Source organism: Brassica napus, chromosome C4, assembly GCF_020379485.1.
Source record: "Brassica napus cultivar Da-Ae chromosome C4, Da-Ae, whole genome shotgun sequence".
NCBI classification, from domain to species: domain Eukaryota; kingdom Viridiplantae; phylum Streptophyta; class Magnoliopsida; order Brassicales; family Brassicaceae; genus Brassica; species Brassica napus.
In genome coordinates, this window is record NC_063447.1 from 41,256,315 (window position 1) to 41,275,438 (window position 19,124).

At 35.6% G+C, this 19,124-nt stretch overlaps 2 protein-coding genes and 1 non-coding gene across 5 annotated transcripts; 1 reads left to right on the forward strand and 2 right to left on the reverse strand.

Moving 5' to 3' along the window:
• The first annotated feature begins 3,211 nt into the window (after positions 1-3,211).
• LOC125586625 lies at positions 3,212-3,318 on the forward strand. Its single transcript, XR_007323162.1, has one exon. It is a non-coding gene; the product is annotated as a small nucleolar RNA R71 (small nucleolar RNA).
• A 4,973-nt stretch (positions 3,319-8,291) lies between these two features.
• On the reverse strand, positions 8,292-9,613 carry LOC106390792 (eukaryotic translation initiation factor 1A). Of its 2 annotated transcripts, none has more exons than XM_013831328.3 (2): positions 9,434-9,613; positions 8,292-8,891 (listed from the first exon to the last, which is right to left on the reverse strand). In XM_013831328.3, the coding sequence occupies exon 2, from the start codon at positions 8,884-8,886 to the stop codon at positions 8,449-8,451; it is 438 nt and encodes a 145-aa protein (XP_013686782.1). In that variant the 5' UTR covers positions 8,887-8,891; positions 9,434-9,613; the 3' UTR covers positions 8,292-8,448. The 2 variants fall into 2 exon arrangements, with proteins under 2 accessions (XP_013686782.1, XP_013686783.1); XM_013831329.3 differs by having other exon boundaries at positions 8,292-8,897; positions 9,434-9,598.
• Positions 9,614-13,750: 4,137 nt separating this feature from the next.
• On the reverse strand, positions 13,751-16,734 carry LOC106390793. 2 transcript variants are annotated; one of them, XM_048754732.1, is made up of 11 exons: positions 16,493-16,734; positions 16,119-16,367; positions 15,832-16,035; positions 15,675-15,755; positions 15,498-15,584; positions 15,337-15,432; positions 15,191-15,244; positions 14,389-15,107; positions 14,237-14,285; positions 14,100-14,139; positions 13,751-14,024 (listed from the first exon to the last, which is right to left on the reverse strand). In XM_048754732.1, exons 2-11 carry the CDS (start codon positions 16,338-16,340, stop codon positions 13,870-13,872), a joined length of 1,707 nt encoding a protein of 568 aa, XP_048610689.1. In that variant the 5' UTR covers positions 16,341-16,367; positions 16,493-16,734; the 3' UTR covers positions 13,751-13,869. The 2 variants fall into 2 exon arrangements, with proteins under 2 accessions (XP_048610689.1, XP_048610688.1); XM_048754731.1 differs by having other exon boundaries at positions 16,119-16,372; positions 16,493-16,693.
• Positions 16,735-19,124: the final 2,390 nt, after the last annotated feature.

Consider the following 19,124-nt stretch of genomic DNA (forward strand, 5'->3'; position numbering starts at 1 on the left):
TCCCACAGCATAGTCACTAGCGTCACACATGATCTCAAAAGGGAGATCCCAATCAGGTGGCTGGACAATTGGAGCACTAATGAGTTCACCTTTCAGCTTCTTGAAAGCTTGTAGACATTCCACATCAAAACTGAAGGTGGCTTCCTTGCACAGCAGCCTGGTCAAAGGTCTAGTGATCATGGAGAAGTCCTTGATGAACCTCCTGTAGAACCCAGCATGACCAAGAAAACTCCGGATGTCTTTCACTGTCTTTGGTGGGGGCAAACCAACCATAACATCGATCTTGGCTTTATCCACTTCAATCCCCTTCTCTGAAATCTTGTGTCCCAGCACAATCCCTTCCTTGACCATGAAGTGACACTTCTCCCAATTCAGCACAAGGTTGGTGTCTTCACATCTCTGTAGGACCCTGCACAAGTTTGACAAACAAGCAGAAAACGAAGATCCGTAGACAGAGAAATCATCCATAAATACCTCCACAACATCCTCAATCAGATCAGAGAAAATTGACATCATACACCTTTGAAAGGTGGCTGGAGCATTACATAGACCAAATGGCATCCTTCGATATGCAAAGGTACCATAGGGACATGTGAATGTCGTTTTCTCTTGATCATTGGGGTGTATGGGGATTTGGAAAAATCCTGAGTACCCATCAAGAAAGCAGTAGAATGGGTGATTTGCAAGTCTCTCAAGCATCTGATCAATAAATGGTAATGGGAAATGATCCTTTCTAGATGCGGAGTTTAGTTTTCGGTAATCAATGCACATTCTATGACCTGTGATGGTTCTTGTTGGTATCAATTCATCCTTGTCATTTTTAATCACAGTGATACCACCTTTCTTTGGTACAACATGCACAGGTGATACCCATTTAGAATCTGAGATAGGGTAAATAACACCAGCATCTAAGAGTTTAAGAATCTCTTTCTTTACAACATCCTTCAGGTTAGGGTTTAACCTTCTTTGATGCTCGATAGAAGTCATTGATTCATCCTCAAGATGTATCCTATGCATGCACAAAGAGGGTGATATTCCCTTGATGTCATCCAGTGAGTAACCTATTGCCTTTCTAAATCTTTTAAGCGTTTTCAAAAGTTCAGATAGCTCAGTTTCAGTAAGTTCACTACTCACAATGACAGGATAAGTTTCATTAGGACCAAGGAATGCATACCTTACACCATGGGGTAGAGGTTTAAGCTCCACTTTAGGTGCCTTAAGCTCACTCCAGTCATTCTGCTGGGTGTCATCTTGCTGAGTGGCTGAGACTTCTTGGTGAACCATCTGTGGAAACTCCTCGTACTGATCCTTACTGACAAACCCCTGGTGTGAATCCAGCATCATCCCGTAGGCAGTACTCTCCAGGTTCTCAATCACCACAGCCTCTCTCTCTACAGTCAAAGCATGCTGTAGAGGGTCCTCTAGTGACAACTCTTCAAGGAGTTCATCAGCAAGGGCGTCCATCTCTTCAATGTAGAACACTTGCCCTTGAACTGTTGGCCTCCTCATTACCTCTTTGATGTCAAAATGGAGAATGTGCCCTTTACCCAGATGGAGATCAATCTTGCCTTCTTTCACATTAACAATAGCTCCTGCTGTTGCTAAGAAAGGCCTTCCAAGGATTAAAGGGTCTTGAGCTTCTTCACCCATTTCAAGCACCACAAAGTCTGTAGGGATCTCATAATTTCCAACCATCACTGGGAGGTCCTCTAAGATACCCACAGGGTACTTCACTGAACGATCAGCCAATACCAGAGAAAGTCTACACTTCTTGTACTGAGTGAAGCCGAGCTTCTTAGCAACAGATAGGGGCATCAAGCTGACACTAGCTCCCAAATCGCAGAGACATCTATCAAATACCATAGGTCCAAGAGCACAAGGTAATGTGAAGCATCCTGGATCTTCTAGCTTCTTTGGAATGACAAGCCTCTGAATGATAGCACTGCACTCATGAGTGAGAATCACCATGCCCTCCATCTCTTTCTTCTTTGCAGCTACAGCATCTTTCAGGAACTTGCTGTATTGAGGAATCAGCATGAAAGCATCAATAATGGGCATTGTGATCTGGACTTCACTCATTTGCTTTTCAAATAGAGCTTGGTACTTCTCTAGCAGCTGCCTCTTGAATCGACCTGGGAATGGGAGCTTGGGCTCATAGGCAGGAGGAACAAAAGAACTTTCACTGGCAGGAGTGACAACTTCACCATCCTTAACTGTTTTCTTCTCTTCTCCAACCTTTCCTTTTCCTTTGGCTTCCACTATCTTCTCTAAGATCTCGTCATTGATCTTCTCATCAACAATCACCACTTCATCATCTATGTTGATGGCAACCCCCTCACTTTGTTTCTCAGCATCCTTGGTGAGAGTTCTCTGAGGTAACTCCTTACCACTCCTGAGAGTGATAGCTTTCATGGTTTCCTTTGGGTTTTGCTCAGATTTTCCAGGTAGAGAACCTTGTTGGCGATTTTGTTGAGTGTTCATGGCAGCAAACTGGTTCTCCAAAGCTCTGAACTTGTTGTTGAGCTCATTGTAGCTCCCATCAATCTTTGAGTGAAGGTTCTTCAACTCATAGCCAACATGCTTCTCACTTCTTGTTTGAGACTCCAGGATTTGTTTCAGTAGAGCTTCAGTGGTGTTGACCTGAGGAGTTGAGGTAGAGGGATTAGATTGCTGTTGGGAAGAATGGTTGCCCTTGTTGTTGAAACCAGGAGGAGGGTTTTGCTGAGGTTGATAGCTGCCTTGCTGATTATTCCGAGGCTGATAACCACTCTGTTGGTTGTTGGAATAGGATTTCTGTTGGTAGTTGTTGTACTGAAAGTTGGGCTCTTTCTTGTACCAGCTACCATTGTTGTTGATGAAACACAGCTCTTCCTGACCTTCCAAACCCTCAACTTCATGGACAACAACTGGTGTCTCTTGGCTTGGGTTGCCAACAAAGTGCAGCTGCTCTTGGGTAGCTTTGTCAGCAATGAGGATGTCTATCTTATCTTGTAGAGCCTTCAACTCCTTCCTCGTCTGCTTATCATCTGTTCTACTACCTCTGTCGTGGTCTCCACTGTAGACTGCATCACTTTTAACCATGTTGTCAACCAGCTCCTCTGCATCCTCCTCAGTTCTCCCCAAGAAGAACCCATTGCTAGCTGTATCCAGTCTGGCCCTGTACTTAGGAAGAGCACCACGGTAGAATGTGCTCAGCAAACTCTCCTTAGAGAAACCATGGTGTGGGCATTGAGCTTGGTAGCCCTTGAATCTCTCCCAGGCTTCACTGAATCCTTCCAAGCCCTTCTGTTGAAAGCTGGAAATCTCATTTCTCAGCTTAGCAGTTCTTGAAGTAGAGAAGAACTTCTCCAAGAATGCTCTCTTGCAATCATCCCAAGTGGTGATAGAGTCGCTGGGTAGAGACTTCTCCCACTGACGTGCCTTATCCCCCAAAGAGAAAGGGAATAGCTTGAGCTTTAAGGCATCTTCGGACACACCATTGGTTTTTGACAACCCACAGTAGCTGTCGAACCTGTCCAAGTGATCAAATGGATCCTCTAGAGCCAAGCCATGATACTTGTTGTTCTCGATCACGTTGAGGAGTCCTGATTTGATCTCAAAGTTGTTGGCTGCCACAGCGGGTGCTCGGATTCCCAATCTATGACCATGAATGTTGGGGCGATCGTAAGTGCCAATGGGTCGAGCTGCTCGCTGTTGGTTAGCTGGAGCATTGTTATTAGCGCCATTGACGCCTGCATCATGCTGATGAACGTCTCCCATATCAGTGTTCAGTCTTTGCAGTTGAGCCTGTTGCTCTTCTTCTCTTTTCTTTCTAGCACACTCTCTCTCTAAAGCTCTGATGTCTGCAGCTCGTGGAACTAGGTTTGATGGACCGTTGCTCCGCAAGTTCATACACCTGTAGAATAAGAGGAGGTGAAAAAGAGTCAGTAACAAAAGAAAATAAAAATGACTTAGTCTCAAGCAATTGACTAAATCTCAATGTTTAAATCTACTCAGAATTTGGCAACGGCGCCAATTTGATGTTAGGAGTTTTCAAGGCTCCTAAGACAAATGTTGTAGTATAAATGATTGTCGAACCAGTTCTGAGAGATATGAAAGCACCGAGAATGCAAGTAATCACTTAATCTAAGTGCAACCAATGGTTTTTAAAAGGGTTTTTAAACTATAACTAACTAAAAGGAATAACTAAATGATACTTTCTTAACTATGGGAAAAGAGAACTCATGGATATAGGGATTAGACCTCGGGTGATCAAGTTTCGAACTAAGGATGGCAAACGATCAATCAAACTATCAACCTTAAGCTTAGACACAATCCTAAACAAACTCTATGTCTAGATGAATGTTCATTTACTAACACAATCCAAGCATCAAATGTCTTTGGTTGAATAATATGAAAGTAATCATAACTAGCAAGTCCAATGGCTATCTTAGCACCTCTAACAACAAATGTCTTTGGCAAAGTATGCTAAAAGCTAGGAAGAGTTGTCTCGGGCATTTCCTCGAACACCTTTCGGGTGAGAAATGCCTAAGATCAACAACTGAGTGGCCAACTCAGAAGATGCATTAGGTTCACTCTGCTAGCAAGGAAATATGAATGATCTACACTAAAACATCCTAGCTCTAACCTAATCACCCTTAATCTCCCTAACCCATGAATTCAAAGGGGGATTACTCACTAATCTCCATGATTCCTCTTAAACCCATGTTGGATTTCAGATTAATCATGTAGAGAAACACAAAAAAATAGATATAAGAACACAGAATTTCAATAACAAAACTGATCAATTGATTCAAGAGATGACTTTCCAAAGGTTTTTGGTGGTTTTTCTTAAGAACAAAGATGATCTGCCTCCTGGTGGCTTACAGAGTATTAAAACATAGGTTTAGAAAATAAAAACGTGCATCATGAAATGACCAAAAGGCCCTTGAGAAATCATAAGTTCGAGCAGAAATAAGACGCGGAGCGACCTCCGCTCGTCGCTCCGAGTAGTCGCTCCATGCTTCGGGAGCGACCTCGCTGTGTCGCTGCGAGAGGTCGCTCCGGACTCGTTCTCGCGTTTCCGAGTGATGAAAACGCGAGCGACCTCCGCTCGTCGCTCCGAATAGTCGCTCCATGCTTCGGGAGCGACCTCGCTGTGTCGCTGCGAGAGGTCGCTCCTGACTCGTTCTCGCATCTCCGGGTGATCAAAACGCGAGCGACTCTTCCATGTCGCTCTAGTAAGGTCGCTCTGATAGGGAGAGCGACTTGACGGTGTCGCTCCGGACTGGTCGCTCCGGTAAGGTGCTCGCCCAATGATCACTTTAAACACTTTTTTTGGACTCCAATTGCACCCAAATGTCTCCAAGAACTCCATGTGGTACTCCAATACCTGATAAGGACTCATGTATGCAAAATGCAACCTAAACATGGCTAAATCCTAATCTATATGATCAAAATGCACATGGGTGAATGGATAAAACATTAGAAATATGCAAGATATCATATATTCTTTTCTAAGTTTACCAATAATATTTTTTATTTGTGAAAGTTGAAAACCAACCCAATTTATTTTAGTATTTTATAAAATTATGATATTATTTACACTAAATATTTCTTTACAAACTATTATGTAAATTTAAAAAGATAATTATATTTATATAAATAATATATTTCACTAAAAAAAAATTTCGGTTAAAATTGTTTAAGTAAAAAGTTAAAGGATCATTTTGTAAAAACAAATAGAGGAGGTGACGTGGCAAAAATATAGTTTCTCATTGGCCGATTATTTTCTCATACGTGGACACTCTATCTAAGGCTTATATCCTCCTTTTTTATTACTTGTTTGATATATCAATTTATTCATATAATTAAATGTATCTTTGAATTAATTGGTGACATTCATTGTTAGCATGCTAACATTAATAATAACAGTTTAATCACATTTTTACATGTATCTTTGATTTAGGTTTTCATAGTCAGCGGCTAACATATTTAACACCATATAATAACTTATTTATCTCGCTAAATTTTTTGAATGTTTTACATTGCAAAAATGTCCAACATTAATAGCAATTCAGAGGTAATTTTGTTTGTCTTTACACTACAGCAAAACTTGAATTTATATTGTTGTAGGTATTTTCTTAACTTCATACTTCATTATAGGGTTTTTCCTAATCGTATCTATTTATTGGATTTTGGACAACAAAAATCCATTACATTACTCAAGCTTAAGGTAGTCTGGGTAACCAGAATAGATTAACCAACAAAACAAAGAGTCATATGAAATGATCGAGCGGTTCTAGCTAAGAATTCTGTAGTCCCATTTTGTCGATGAGGAATATATCATATTTTGAAATCATGGAATCTTCTCTTTAGTTTTTGTATCTCCTTCAACTATGTCGAGAAATTCGGCAATGCTTAAGGTTCCCCTAACATCGCTATCAAGTCTTTGCAGTCTGTCCCAAAATGCTGACATGTTGAATGATACAACATGCTTTCCATTACCCAGCGTAGCGCTTCCACCTCCGAATGTAATGCAGATTCTCTTCGTCTTTGATTTCTTAAACCCATAAGCAGAGTTTTCCCACTGCTATCTTTCCACATTTATCCACATCCATTAAACATTGGTGTAGAGGTTCAAAAACCATCTACCAATCATATATTCTCTAAGCGTAAGACTTGAGATGTTGCTACTGATGTTTGGATTAAATCAGCAATTGGTTCATTTGTCTTGAACCATGCCTCACATTCTTGTTCTGCATATTTGATCAGCTCAAGTGGGTTTCTATCAGTCCCTCTGAACAATTTATCATTACTTGGTTTTCAGAGATACCAAATTATCCATGGATAAGGGTCTCTGACCATCTCCAGATCCACAATACTATTCTTCCTACAAAAATAATAATAATCCATATTAGTGTATATGATGGGCGTTGGGAATATATTCAGATGATAAAATGTAGCTGTTAATGCCCAAAGCGGTGGTGGACATTCGAAGATAGCATGAATTATAGACTCATCATGATCCCCACATTTTGGAAAAATATTATCACATCGCATATAGCGACGATTCAAATTTCTTGTGACAGCTAGATGTCTGTGATTAACTGCCATACAAGGTGACAAAATTTTGTAAGGAACATTTAACTTCCAAGGAAAGGCTTTGAGCTTCGTGATATTTGGTTCTGTGTAAACATCTTCGTCAGCCTTGAGTATAGGTCTGGTCACCCAGTATCCTGACTTAATAGTATACAAACTACTCTTGATAAAAATCCAACAATATGTGTCACAATGGAAAGATCAGCTAATGGCTAAGCTTCTAATCGAAGGTATATGTTCTTGTGCTACAAAGTTCTCAAGCATTGCAATGTCCCATTCCTTCGAATCTTCGATGATAAAATCACTAACTATCATTATGGGATGGACTACTAGGACATTTGGCATAGCCGGCCTTGCATGTAAAGTCAGAATCCATGGATCCCCCATGCTTTTACATCATAACCCGATTAGATCTTCTGTCGGATCCCTAATAACAGCAGAGGCCTCGTAGCAGAGAGGCTAGTCTATAAGTATGAAGGGGTATCTATACGGCAAATTAAGTCTATAGTATTTGCCACGCAAAACCCTGACCACAAGAAAATGTGAAAATTGTACTAATCTCTGCGACTGTTTTGCCAACAGTGATAAATTAAACTTATGAATAATCCTGAAGCCAATTCCTCTCTTCTCTCCTGATAAAACGGGAGAAAGCACTTGCTTATGCAATTTCACAGCAGGTAAAAGAAAACCCTGAAGCATCTGATCTCTAATTGAATCCTAAAAGAATCAAAGAACATTTTTGTGCTTAACTTTGAGAATATTTGGTTAAAGCTAAGGAAATATGCTTAAAGAAGAAACAAATAGATCGCAGCAGTGAAGATGAATACAACATCGGTTGGAGATGGCTAGAGCGCTGGAAGGCAACTCGTGTACCAGACATCATTCTGCTTGAGCCTCAAACAAAACATTCAGGGAGATGAGATGTCCAAAGATTGGTAAGAAAGAACAGGTCTTTCAATATGGCTGGCGAGTTGGAGAGCAACGATCTACCTCTCCAATTTGAAAGCATATCAGAGACACTAGAAGAAGAAACATAAGCTATGCAAAGAGAAAAGAGCAGTGTTAAAGCTAGTACATCAAACCGCACGTCTGATCCATGCTACAAAAGCCAGAGAATGCATAGTAGGGTAAATACAAAGAGAGACCTACAACAACAACAACAACATACAAAGAAAGCCAAGACCGCACCAACAAGCTGCAAAACGGGGAAATGAAGAACGTTCTGTAAATTATTTGGGGATTCAAATGATAATAGTGATACCGAAACACATAACAATATTCTTTATTTTAACATTCATGGTTTCTCTCCAGTTTCTCAGAAGATGTGCATCATCAAACTTTGATATTACAAGGCCAAGCAAAACAAACTTAGATCCTATCGATATCCTCGTCCTCAAACTCAACGTAATCATCAGCCGCATTATCGTCATCTTCATCGAGATCACCGACAATGCCTTCGTTAAGACGGGTATTCTCAGGAAGCTCACCATAGGCCTTGAGAAGCCTGGCCTCGTCAGACATGTACTTGAGGATGACGTCAGCTTTGTCATCTTGGTAGTCCCTCAGGCCAACAAGGACGATGTCACCGGCTGCGATCCAGACCTTCTTGTGCATCTTACCACGGATATGGCAGAGACGTTTGGTGCCGTCAATGCACATGGCTTCGCATCGGCCATTGCCGAGCATGCGGAGGACTTGAGCGTACTCTTGGCCATCTTCCTTGAAGATAAGCTCACGCTTCTCGTCATCAGCTTCATTCTTTCCTCTCTTCCTGTTCTTTCCTCCTTTTCCCTTGTTCTTCGGCATGGTGTCTGTATCTTTAAATTCAAATGTTTAACAAAACAAAGATACACACACATTTATAAAAAAAGGGAAAACTTATATTAAACTATCTCAGGATCCCTAGGCAAGAATATCGTTGACTTGTATTAGTTGCGTGATATGTATAAAAAGTTGGAACAATATATTCTTCCCAATCCAAAGAGAATCAAAGAATATAAGCAAAGGGGTCTGAATCTGATTCCACAACTCTCTAAAAAGTAATTTCTTCAGTAAATAACAAGCCTTCATCACACAACAGAGATAAATAAAGAGAATAAGAAATGATCTCAGATCCCTTACGGTTCTAACAATTGCGTGTTATGTTTAACAAAAGATTCGTCTAAATTCAAACAAAACAAAATAAATAAATAAATTGACGAGATTTCAAAATCAGAACAAATATTCAATTCTTCGGGCAACAAGAAGCTATTGTCGAAATATGATCCTAATTAAAAATCACTAGGTGCCCTAAATTAAAGAGTAAAATCAAGAGCTTAAGAGAGGATTAGAATCAAAGGAAACGAGAGCTTACCGAACTACGGATGGATGGATGGACCAAATTTTTAGCTAATCACGACGATCGTCGAAGTGAATCAATTTTCTCAAAAGCTCTCTTTCTTTCTTTTTATAGGAATTTGAGTTTCGTGTTGTTCTGGTTCTCGCGAGATGACTTTTCTTTAATAGAATAGAATAGATGTAGCTACTCTCTTATAAACGCCCTTCGTTTTATGTTTTTATTACCAGGTGATGCCATTCCCAAAGGGCCCATTTTCGACATTACCAAACTGGAATAACCCAACGTAAGTTGGATAATATTTACACTACAACTAGAAGTGGAAAAAAAAAAAAAAACAATTCGAACCGAGTCAAAAAAACCAAACCCGAACGACCTCAATCAAACCAGAGTTTACGTCCAACATACCGTAAAAACTCTGTAAATTAATATTTGATAAATTAATAATTTTTATAAATTAATAAAATTTTCCGATTCCGAGTCAGCTCAGTTCAAAATATGATACAAATCGATAAAATAATTAAATAATATTTTTTTTAAAAATCCTATATAAATATATGGTCTCATTTAAATCATAAATTAATAATCTATCTATATATACATTTATATAAGTAAAAATAAATATTATATAGTTGGTTTATATTCACAATAAAAATATCTCTATTTTTCTTAAAATTTCAATATATTTTGATAATAGTTAGTAAAATTATATCGAAAACCACATTTGAATTCTATGAAACATAAAAATATACATCAAATAATATTGTAAAAAAATATGAAAGTCTAATTTCTAAAATTTATTTAATGTATATACAGTAAAATCAACTTTTTTGGATTTTATAAATAAAAACAAAATCTAAAAATAATTTTTTTTATAAATTAATAACTCCACAAATTAATAAAATATCATAGCCCCAACATTATTAATTTATAGAGTTTTTACTGTATTTAGTTAAACTTTTTTCTTTAACCCAAGGAGTTGGGTTTGAAACGACCAACAAATATATTTATTTAATTGGCAATATCAAATATTTAATTAAATTTCACGAGAAATCTATGTTAAATTTGCAGTTATCCGTTTCTCCAGTACACACTAATCAAGAACTTCAATCTAATAACCCAAAATCCCAAATGTCCAATAAGAAAACGACGATGGATCCAACAATAACAAAAGCTCATCTTCATCTTGAGCTTGGAACAAGTCAATGCTATTAAAGACCGTCTTTATTACTGATATTAGCTTAGGCTGTGGTAGTGGATGAACTGGTCTCTGTTGCGGATAAGCTCTGTGACTTCGACCAAAACGTCCTTAGCCCATCATGTAATGCTTCCAAACCTTGGTAGACGGTCGGTCCTTCGGTTATGTTCTTGTTTGATTGTTGGCCGGTAATTTGACTTATACCTAGAATTATTCGGAGGTGTTACAGAAGTGGTACCAGAACATGGTTTTTTTCATACGTGACACAAGTGTTTTTTAACGATTTTATCGATTCAAAGGAGTCGCCAAAAAAACGCTTTAGGAATCCAGCCACTTCCTATAATAAGTTAAATATGAATAAAACTTACCCTTTTAATCCGTGGTAAGATAAGAGAGGCGAAAGGAGGATCCAAACACCACAAAACCAAGGATAAGAGAGACGAAAGAAAGATCAGAATATAGGAAAAGGATAACAAGATGATCCAAAATAACACAAGATCGAAAGCTTGCAACAGAAATGACAAATAAGTGAAAAAGAAAGAAAAAAACACAAGATCGGGTCCGTGCATCAGCGATCAACAGATGATCAAAGCCTTATGAACCATCATCACCTCAATTCTGGAAACCACATTTCACGCAAATCCAATCACAAAGAGAATTAGAACTCCTCAAATCTTCATGTCCAATCTCTCCTCTAGGACAAAAGAAACCAACAAAACAAAACAAGAAATCGAAAACATAGACTGACTCTGGTAAGTCTTATTCATATTTAACAAGGAGGGAACATTATAGAGGGTAATGTAAATAACTCTTATGTTTTAGAAGTCAAGTGGTTAGGTTTGAAAAACAATCTTCTTATTTTTAACATAAAATTAATTATTTTTATGATAACAAAGTAATAAATATTTATTTTATTTAAATATAATTTATATAAAAATTATTGAATCACCGTAACATTTTATGATAATACTATATGAAAATATTATCATGAGAAATATCTTATGATAACACTAAAATACATTTTTGTTTCAAAATAGCCAAGTAAAAATTCATAGCATTTATCAAAAAAATTAAAAAACCATTAGATTTAAGTTTAATATTTAGCGATTAAAATGTATAGTTTAGTATTTAAGTTGTGCAGATTGAAATAAAGTTTAGAGTTTGGAGTAATATAATAATGTTATCTTTTAAAAATGTTATTTTAGAAAAATAGTTTTTGCTATTTTGTCTTAACTTTTTATGGTATCTAAAAATGTGATGATAGATTATTTTTATCTTTGAATAATTTTTAGTTTTAACATGAGTGTTGTTTTATAGTTCTCCAAGAATTTCTTTTCTGAACGATTGAATATAAAATTTTGTTTTTAATTAATAACTAAAATTATAAATAAAATTTTCAACTAAATTAAAATCAAAACGAAATAAAACTATTCCGAACTGAACCAGAATAAATTTAGATTAAACATTGTTAAAGAGTTTTATTAGAACTAAATCAACTTAACCAAACCAAATTGAACCCGGACTAAACCAAAATTTTAACTGAAGTGTCCGGCCCTAATACGAGTCATCCTAAGGAAGTAAGTATGGCTATTGATTTGAGGAATTGCATCAGTTTCATCTCTCCACATTTTTTCCATATAATTGTTACTAGACCCTGATCCGCGCGCGAGTGCGGATTTGAATTTTCGGTTTTTGGTTATTTATTTAACTAAATAATGTATTTATAATATTTGATGTATTATATTCACCAAGTAATAATTTTTTTGGCATCTTAAACCATCTATTTACGATGAATATTCGATATCATATAAAAAATTGAACAAAAAGACGTAATTAGAGAATTGTACACGATATATAAAAACAATGGTTATTAATGTAAAATATGAAAAAATATTATATTATGACTTAGTATGGCATAAAATATTATAAATTAGTTATACATGTTTAAAGAAAATAAAATATTTTTTAAACTTCTATGAAAAATTTAACATATAAAAAAGGACGATGAATTAGTCATCAAATTGTAAATAATTTCATAATTTTATTAATAATAAATTATTTATAGTCTTTGTTTTTCGTCAAGATAATTATTAAATGTCCATAACATTAATATGTTAAAATGCCATATTATGAAAGCCGATGTTGTAACCGTTTTTTTCCGGAAAGTGTAACAAAAAAAAAAACATTTAACTCTTCGTTTTGTTTAAGTTTGTGTCGGTAAAAGATTAAAAAAAATCTCTCTATCTTTTTCAATGTTCAATTTGAAGCTTATTATGCGGAAATCATACGCAAATATATGCAATTGGTTGGAATCTCTATATCTTTATATTCTTATAAATTTTAAATTTATTGTTTCCTATTCTGCAAGAAAATTAATTACCGAAGTAATAGATCAATTGGTTGGAATCAAATATATTCTTATAATTAGTGTAATTATGGTTACAGTTTTTATATTTAATAGGTACATTAAAGATACGACATTGAAGATATTCTGTTTTGATTAATAGAAGATATTGGATTTTGAGTTTGTATTTATTGATTTGTTTTTTATAAAGCTTAGAAAATCAATGGGATGATTGGTTGGTTGATACATCCTATAAAGAAAACGAAAACTATAGGTGGTTTGAATATTGTACATCGATCGATGCATGATGTAAGTTGACTATATAAAACTTGAACATGATCATTTCAAACTAAAGTATAGGTAGGTTATATGCATTTGTTATATTGTAGTTAATATATTTTAAATATTACATACGTCCAGTGATTCATGTTTTCGTAAAAACAAAAGTCAAGTTCATTATTGGGCCGTATTCGTACGTAATAAGATACGTTAAATATGATGTATTTTTAGGTTCATTTAATGACATTAAGTTTAAATTTGATTAAATAAAACTCATTAATTTAACTGGAAAAGACAAGCATTAAAATAGGTATGTTTATTTAATGACATTAAGTTTAAATTTGAAGTAAAACTTATTAATTTAACTGGAAAAGACAAACATTAAAATATGTAGTTTACTTTAATTTTCAGTCGCATGGAATTATAAATAAATTAGAAAATTTAGGGGTATTTTTTAATGGTTACTTCTCTTTTAATAACAGAGATGTTTTATAATCAACAGATTCACACTCCATTAGAGAAAATGTTATGTTTCTATATAGTGTTACAGAACCACGCTTCTTATATAATCAGTCTCAAATCTTACATTTAGGACAGTTTTTAATAAGAGAGATGACGGAATATACAAAATATCTAGGAACCTGTGGTGTGTGATTCAATCATGGACTTGGCAATCCACAAGAGGCCTGGGTCATTGCGTTTCAGTACCAAATATGGTTCTTGTGCTCCTGTGCCTTCCGATACAATCTCTTCCCCAAAGCCAACCACGGAAAGGATCTCTACCGCAGCTGCAAAACAATCCCGGTTTAACACACACATATTCATACACAATCAGTGATCAGAAGATGGAGAAGGAAAAAAACCTGCGAAGTTGAGTATCTTGCGCTTAATTGCACGGTTTCCCTGAAATGGCATTCATGTAGACGAACATATCAGACGTTTGATATATTAACTCAAATAAAGAAGTATGCTGCATCAGAAACCTATTGAGTCTACATACCTTACGCAGCCTTTTGAATTTCATTTCATTTGGTTGCTCAATGATGTTCCTGAACCAAACGAAAAAAAAGAAAGAGAAATCAGTATCTTCATTCACATAACAACGGACTTTAATCTGTAAACACGCTTGAAAGTTTCCAAGAGTGAGTGTACCTCACTATTTTAAGAAGCATTTGTAGCACATTGGTTGCTTCACCGGAGCTGGCTCCAGTTTTCAAGGCATTTATAGCTTTCGTGAGACGGTTAGAAACGATGGTAACAGAGTCTTGGATCCTCTGAATCTCCATATCATCTGGATCTGGCTCATTTATCCTAATGATTGTTTCATCTGCAATGGTTTCTCCAGGAGGTCTATTCAAATTACCATCCGACATGACTGTGTCATTTGACATTACCATGTTTTCAACTTTCGCTATACTTGTGCGTGTTTCCACATCATCCGGATCAGGTTCAGCAGGATGGGCAACACCACTGGCGATTTCAAGCGATCCCGAGTGATGATCTGGTGTTGATGCATCTTCAGTGGTGTCGTCAGGATCAGGCTCAAACTCACTCCTAGAATCAGAGTGAGCTTCATGTTGAATTGGCTGTTTATTCTCGTCTCGAACCTCAACAGAGTCATCAGGATCAGGTTCCTCTCTCAGTTTCGAAGCACCAACGTCAGTAGTCTGGGAGAGACGGCGATAAGCAGCAGCAACAGACGATTGACGAGCATTTCCCAGATGATCGTATTGATTTCCACCAAGTCTCTGACCAAAGTTTTCATTATCAAAGAAGTCCTCTTCATCATCGAAGTCCTTTTTACCTTTCGCTCCATTCAAAGTGTGACCCCTTGATTTAGTCCAATCTAAGCTTTCAGCTTCTTTGTTCAACTGTCACACAAACACATTCATTTGTAAAAATCTTCAACAAACTAAAACTGAGATAGCATTCACCCATTTTATATAAATATTACCTGACTATCGAGAGCATAAAAGTTTTCATCATGCTCCGTGTATACCATGTGAGCCTGACATTTTGATTCATATAAACTATTAGCTCTCAAATATTCAGAGTTAGAGCAGAAATATTCAGATCTTAGCTGCGGAGTGATGAACTTACCAGCTCATGGAGTAGTGTCTTTTTGATGCTCTGGTACTTCCTGAATCCCTTTAGATCATCAGTCCGAAGACGTAAAGAGATCTCTTCTCCTTGATTCTATCAGCCAAAGCAACAACATTTGAGAAACTCAAAGCAAGAACACACAAGAAGTGAATGCGTACCTTGTTAAAGCCAAGAAGACATTTAGGACTAACACCAACATAACCAACAGGAGCAAGTTCGGTCATAATCCCTACTCTCCAACGATGCTATAGAATACAATAACGAAACTGATTAGTATATTGTATCCGGTTTTTGCAAGAATAAAGTTTATATATAACAATAATATAAATAACAACCTTGTTCATAATAGCGATAATACCAGGGTCGGATGCAAGCATGTGCATTCTCTTCAAAGCATCAGCAGGAGGAGGGTTTAACTACAAGAACAAACATCTCGGGGGGGTGGTCACTTTAATTTCCAAATTATCAAGAAACAAGTTCATAGTGACTAACCTCTACACCAGGGAGTTGAAGAGTGCGGAAGCCGCAGAAGATGTAAGGACCCTGTGGGAGCTTGATCGAAGTGCTGGAGAACTTCTTTAGCCTAAGCCTTCTCTCCTCGTCCTCGAAGCCAAGTATTCTCATGTCGGGCATTGCATCTTTTTGAACTCCACTGACCTCTTCTTCAGTCACTCCCATCATTCTGATAGTTTTGCCCTAAAACCAAAGAAAGAAGAATTACAAAACACACAAATTTTATCAGACAAAAGAACATTTTTGTCAGGAATCATGATGCAAACCTCAACGATGGAATATTCGTGCAAGGTCAAGCTCAAGTGCTCGTCGGAAAAGGGAAGTATCAAGTTTGAGCCTTTTTCATTTAACCGAGGGACGATCAGACGGAGCGTCTCCGCCGTAACGCCCGTTAACTTTCTCAACTCATAACCCAAATCCTGAAGATTAGCCTTGGGATCGATCTCGATGGTGTATTTGTTTCCTCTCCAGATTACAGAGACTTTCATTCTTCTTCCAGATGAGATGAGATCACTCTAAACTAGCATCGCCAAGGGACATGGATCAGCAGGAGAAGGATCGACCAATAACAAATAAAGGTTTTTTACATCCAGCGAATATTCAATTTCGAATCACGAAAAGATGATTGATCGAATCATACCTCAATTTCTGAAATTGATGAGGGTTTGCGGCGAAGGCGAATTATAACTAAACAAAATATCCAATCAGACAGAACACGAAGATTATATTAGATTGGTAGGAACGAATTATCCTTCCGACTTATCAAAGAAGAAATATCGATGGAGGGCTCTAGAGAGAGAGAGAAGGTTTTGGGTTATATATTTGATAATGACGTATGCACATACGATGAGTTACTTCAATGGTAAGATATGTACCAGGACGATTTTTTATTTTACTCGCTCGATCAAAACTATGTTAATCAAATGGACAACTGGGTGTATGACTCCAAGTACAGCGTACACAATTGTTTGCCATTATATTTTTAGAGTATGTGATCATAAAAGTGTTGGAACATTTTTTACATCTTCAAATCTCTTTATATGTTTTAAAACAACCAGATCTTGATATGTTTTAAAAGCAACTAGATCTTGACCCAAATCCAACTAGATATGTTTTACAACTAAATTTTATTTTATGACAAAAAATTTCACTAATGACTTAACAAATATTTTGTTAATTTGTAAGAATTTTATTTAGAATACTTTGCATTTTAATCAATGGTTTTTAAATTCGACCCGAACCCGTGGTCAAACCGGTTAATTTGATAATTCGATTTAGGTTTGAAAATATCATATTTAAAAAAATCACTACACCTCTAGACTAACCGATTGAACTGATGAATTACCGATACGTAATCCAATTTGATTTAAATTGTTATAGTTTCATAATTTTTCACCTTTTAATCTAAATTTTAAAGTTCATTGTTTTGCAATTTATGAAATTATGACGTTTCTACAAAATTTTGATAGAGAAAATGATAGATATATAATAATTAACAACTATAAATATGTTTTGATCATATTACTCCTTCTTGTATAGCTTAATTAATTTAATTATAATTGCTTTCTGTAATTTATCTTGTTAATAATTTATATTATAATCGGTTTAATTTTGTTGTTAACCATTAGTGTTAAGCATTATAACATATATTTTGAACATTTTTGATAATTATTTTTGTTATTATATTTATTGTACAATGTATAACACTTATATATAAATATAAATATGTATATATATATATATATTTATGTAATGACTATTATTGAAATACTATGTTACTTAAATAAATGATATAATCATTATTTAGTAAATATAAATAAAACAATCTGTTAATTTAATTAATTTACTATTTATTGGAATTTTTTTGTAGTATTTAAACCTGTAAAAATAAGTTCTATTTATTTTTGTTTTTTTATAAATTATTTGTTGTTTTCAATTATTTAATCTAAATAATTTGAAAGAAAATTGTTAAAAATCATTAAAAAGAAGAGTTTTAATATTTTATATTGTTTTGACACAAGATTAATTATAATGTTGTTTAGAAATATGAACAATAGTATACATAAATGAGTATATTGTTTAGAAACATTGATAGTAGTATAAAAGAAAAGAATATTAGTGATATAATGTAGGTTCAAGACCATCAGTATTGGTTGGGTCTCTCAATTCTAGTTTTGCAATTTATTATATTAATATTTTTATATAATTTCTTTTACCATTAATTTTTTCATGTTAAAAAGCTTCACATCACTTAAAAAAAAAAAATGTGGAGAGCTAATCTTTCGAGACCACAAGAAAGTCTATTTTTGTTGGAGGTACATTTTTTCTCCTCTCTCTTCTTTTTTAGTTTCTCTTTCTTCTTTTTGAACTTTTATATTTTTTTTGTTGTTGAGAAACGGTGGTAGAGATTATCATTGCGTTTGCTCTAACTATAAAGTAGAAATGTGTATTTAATTTAAAAACTTACAAAATAAAAGTTAGGTCCAACACAATGTTTCTATTTTAATAATATAGACTAAATTTTGATCCGCGCTTTAAGGCGTGAAATTAATTTTTGAAACAATTGATTATTTATGGGAAGATCAATAAGGTTTTTTATCCAGCGAACGCTTTTGATTCCTTGGTTTCGATCAATGTTTTCATACCCAATTCGGATCCGCGGTTGAACCGGTAAACCCGGTGACCCAAGAAAGAAACGCTTCAGCCTTACATATGTTTGAAAGCTCCGGTCAAAGGAGAAAGCAAAAGTGGAGATGGCCGAAGAAAAGAGACGCCATACAATTAGGTTATAGTTGGTCTTTTTATTTACCGGTTTTTACGCTTACCGAAATATTTATTTTTAGCCAAAACTGATGGCACAAAAAAATAATATACCTGGAAGAGCATGGGTAATTTCATAAAAGAGTTCTTGAATTAATAGCATTAAATATTAATACCAGGAGAGAGTAGGGTAATTTCATAAAATGGTTCCTGAATTAATGGTATTGATACCTTATCAGTTCACAGTTCACACCCCACCCGTCATACTCCATTCGTCCGCCAAACAACCGACCACCCAAAAAAATTCACGTACTTTGAAATTATAACTGTTAGGTATATGCATTTGTTGTTATCTTTTGCACCAATTTTTTCATGGACCATATTTTATACATGCCCATCTAATTTGTTTAGGAAAACTTTTCCATTTACATATCTCAAAGAAAAGCTGTGACAATAATAAAAATATCACAAATAAAGTAAATTGTTTCACAAGTTTCATCAACAAGTATTGG

Coding starts and splice junctions, on each gene's coding strand:
- LOC106390793 (XM_048754732.1), bottom strand. CDS start 16,340: ATGAAAGTCTCTGTAATCTGGAGAGGAAACAAATACACCATCGAGATC. Junction 15,108..15,190: donor TTTATGCTCTCGATAGTCAG/GTAATATTTATA, acceptor TTTGTGTGACAG/TTGAACAAAGAAGCTGAAAG. Junction 14,025..14,099: donor CAAGATACTCAACTTCGCAG/GTTTTTTTCCTT, acceptor ATTGTTTTGCAG/CTGCGGTAGAGATCCTTTCC.
- LOC106390792 (XM_013831328.3), bottom strand. CDS start 8,886: ATGCCGAAGAACAAGGGAAAAGGAGGAAAGAACAGGAAGAGAGGAAAG.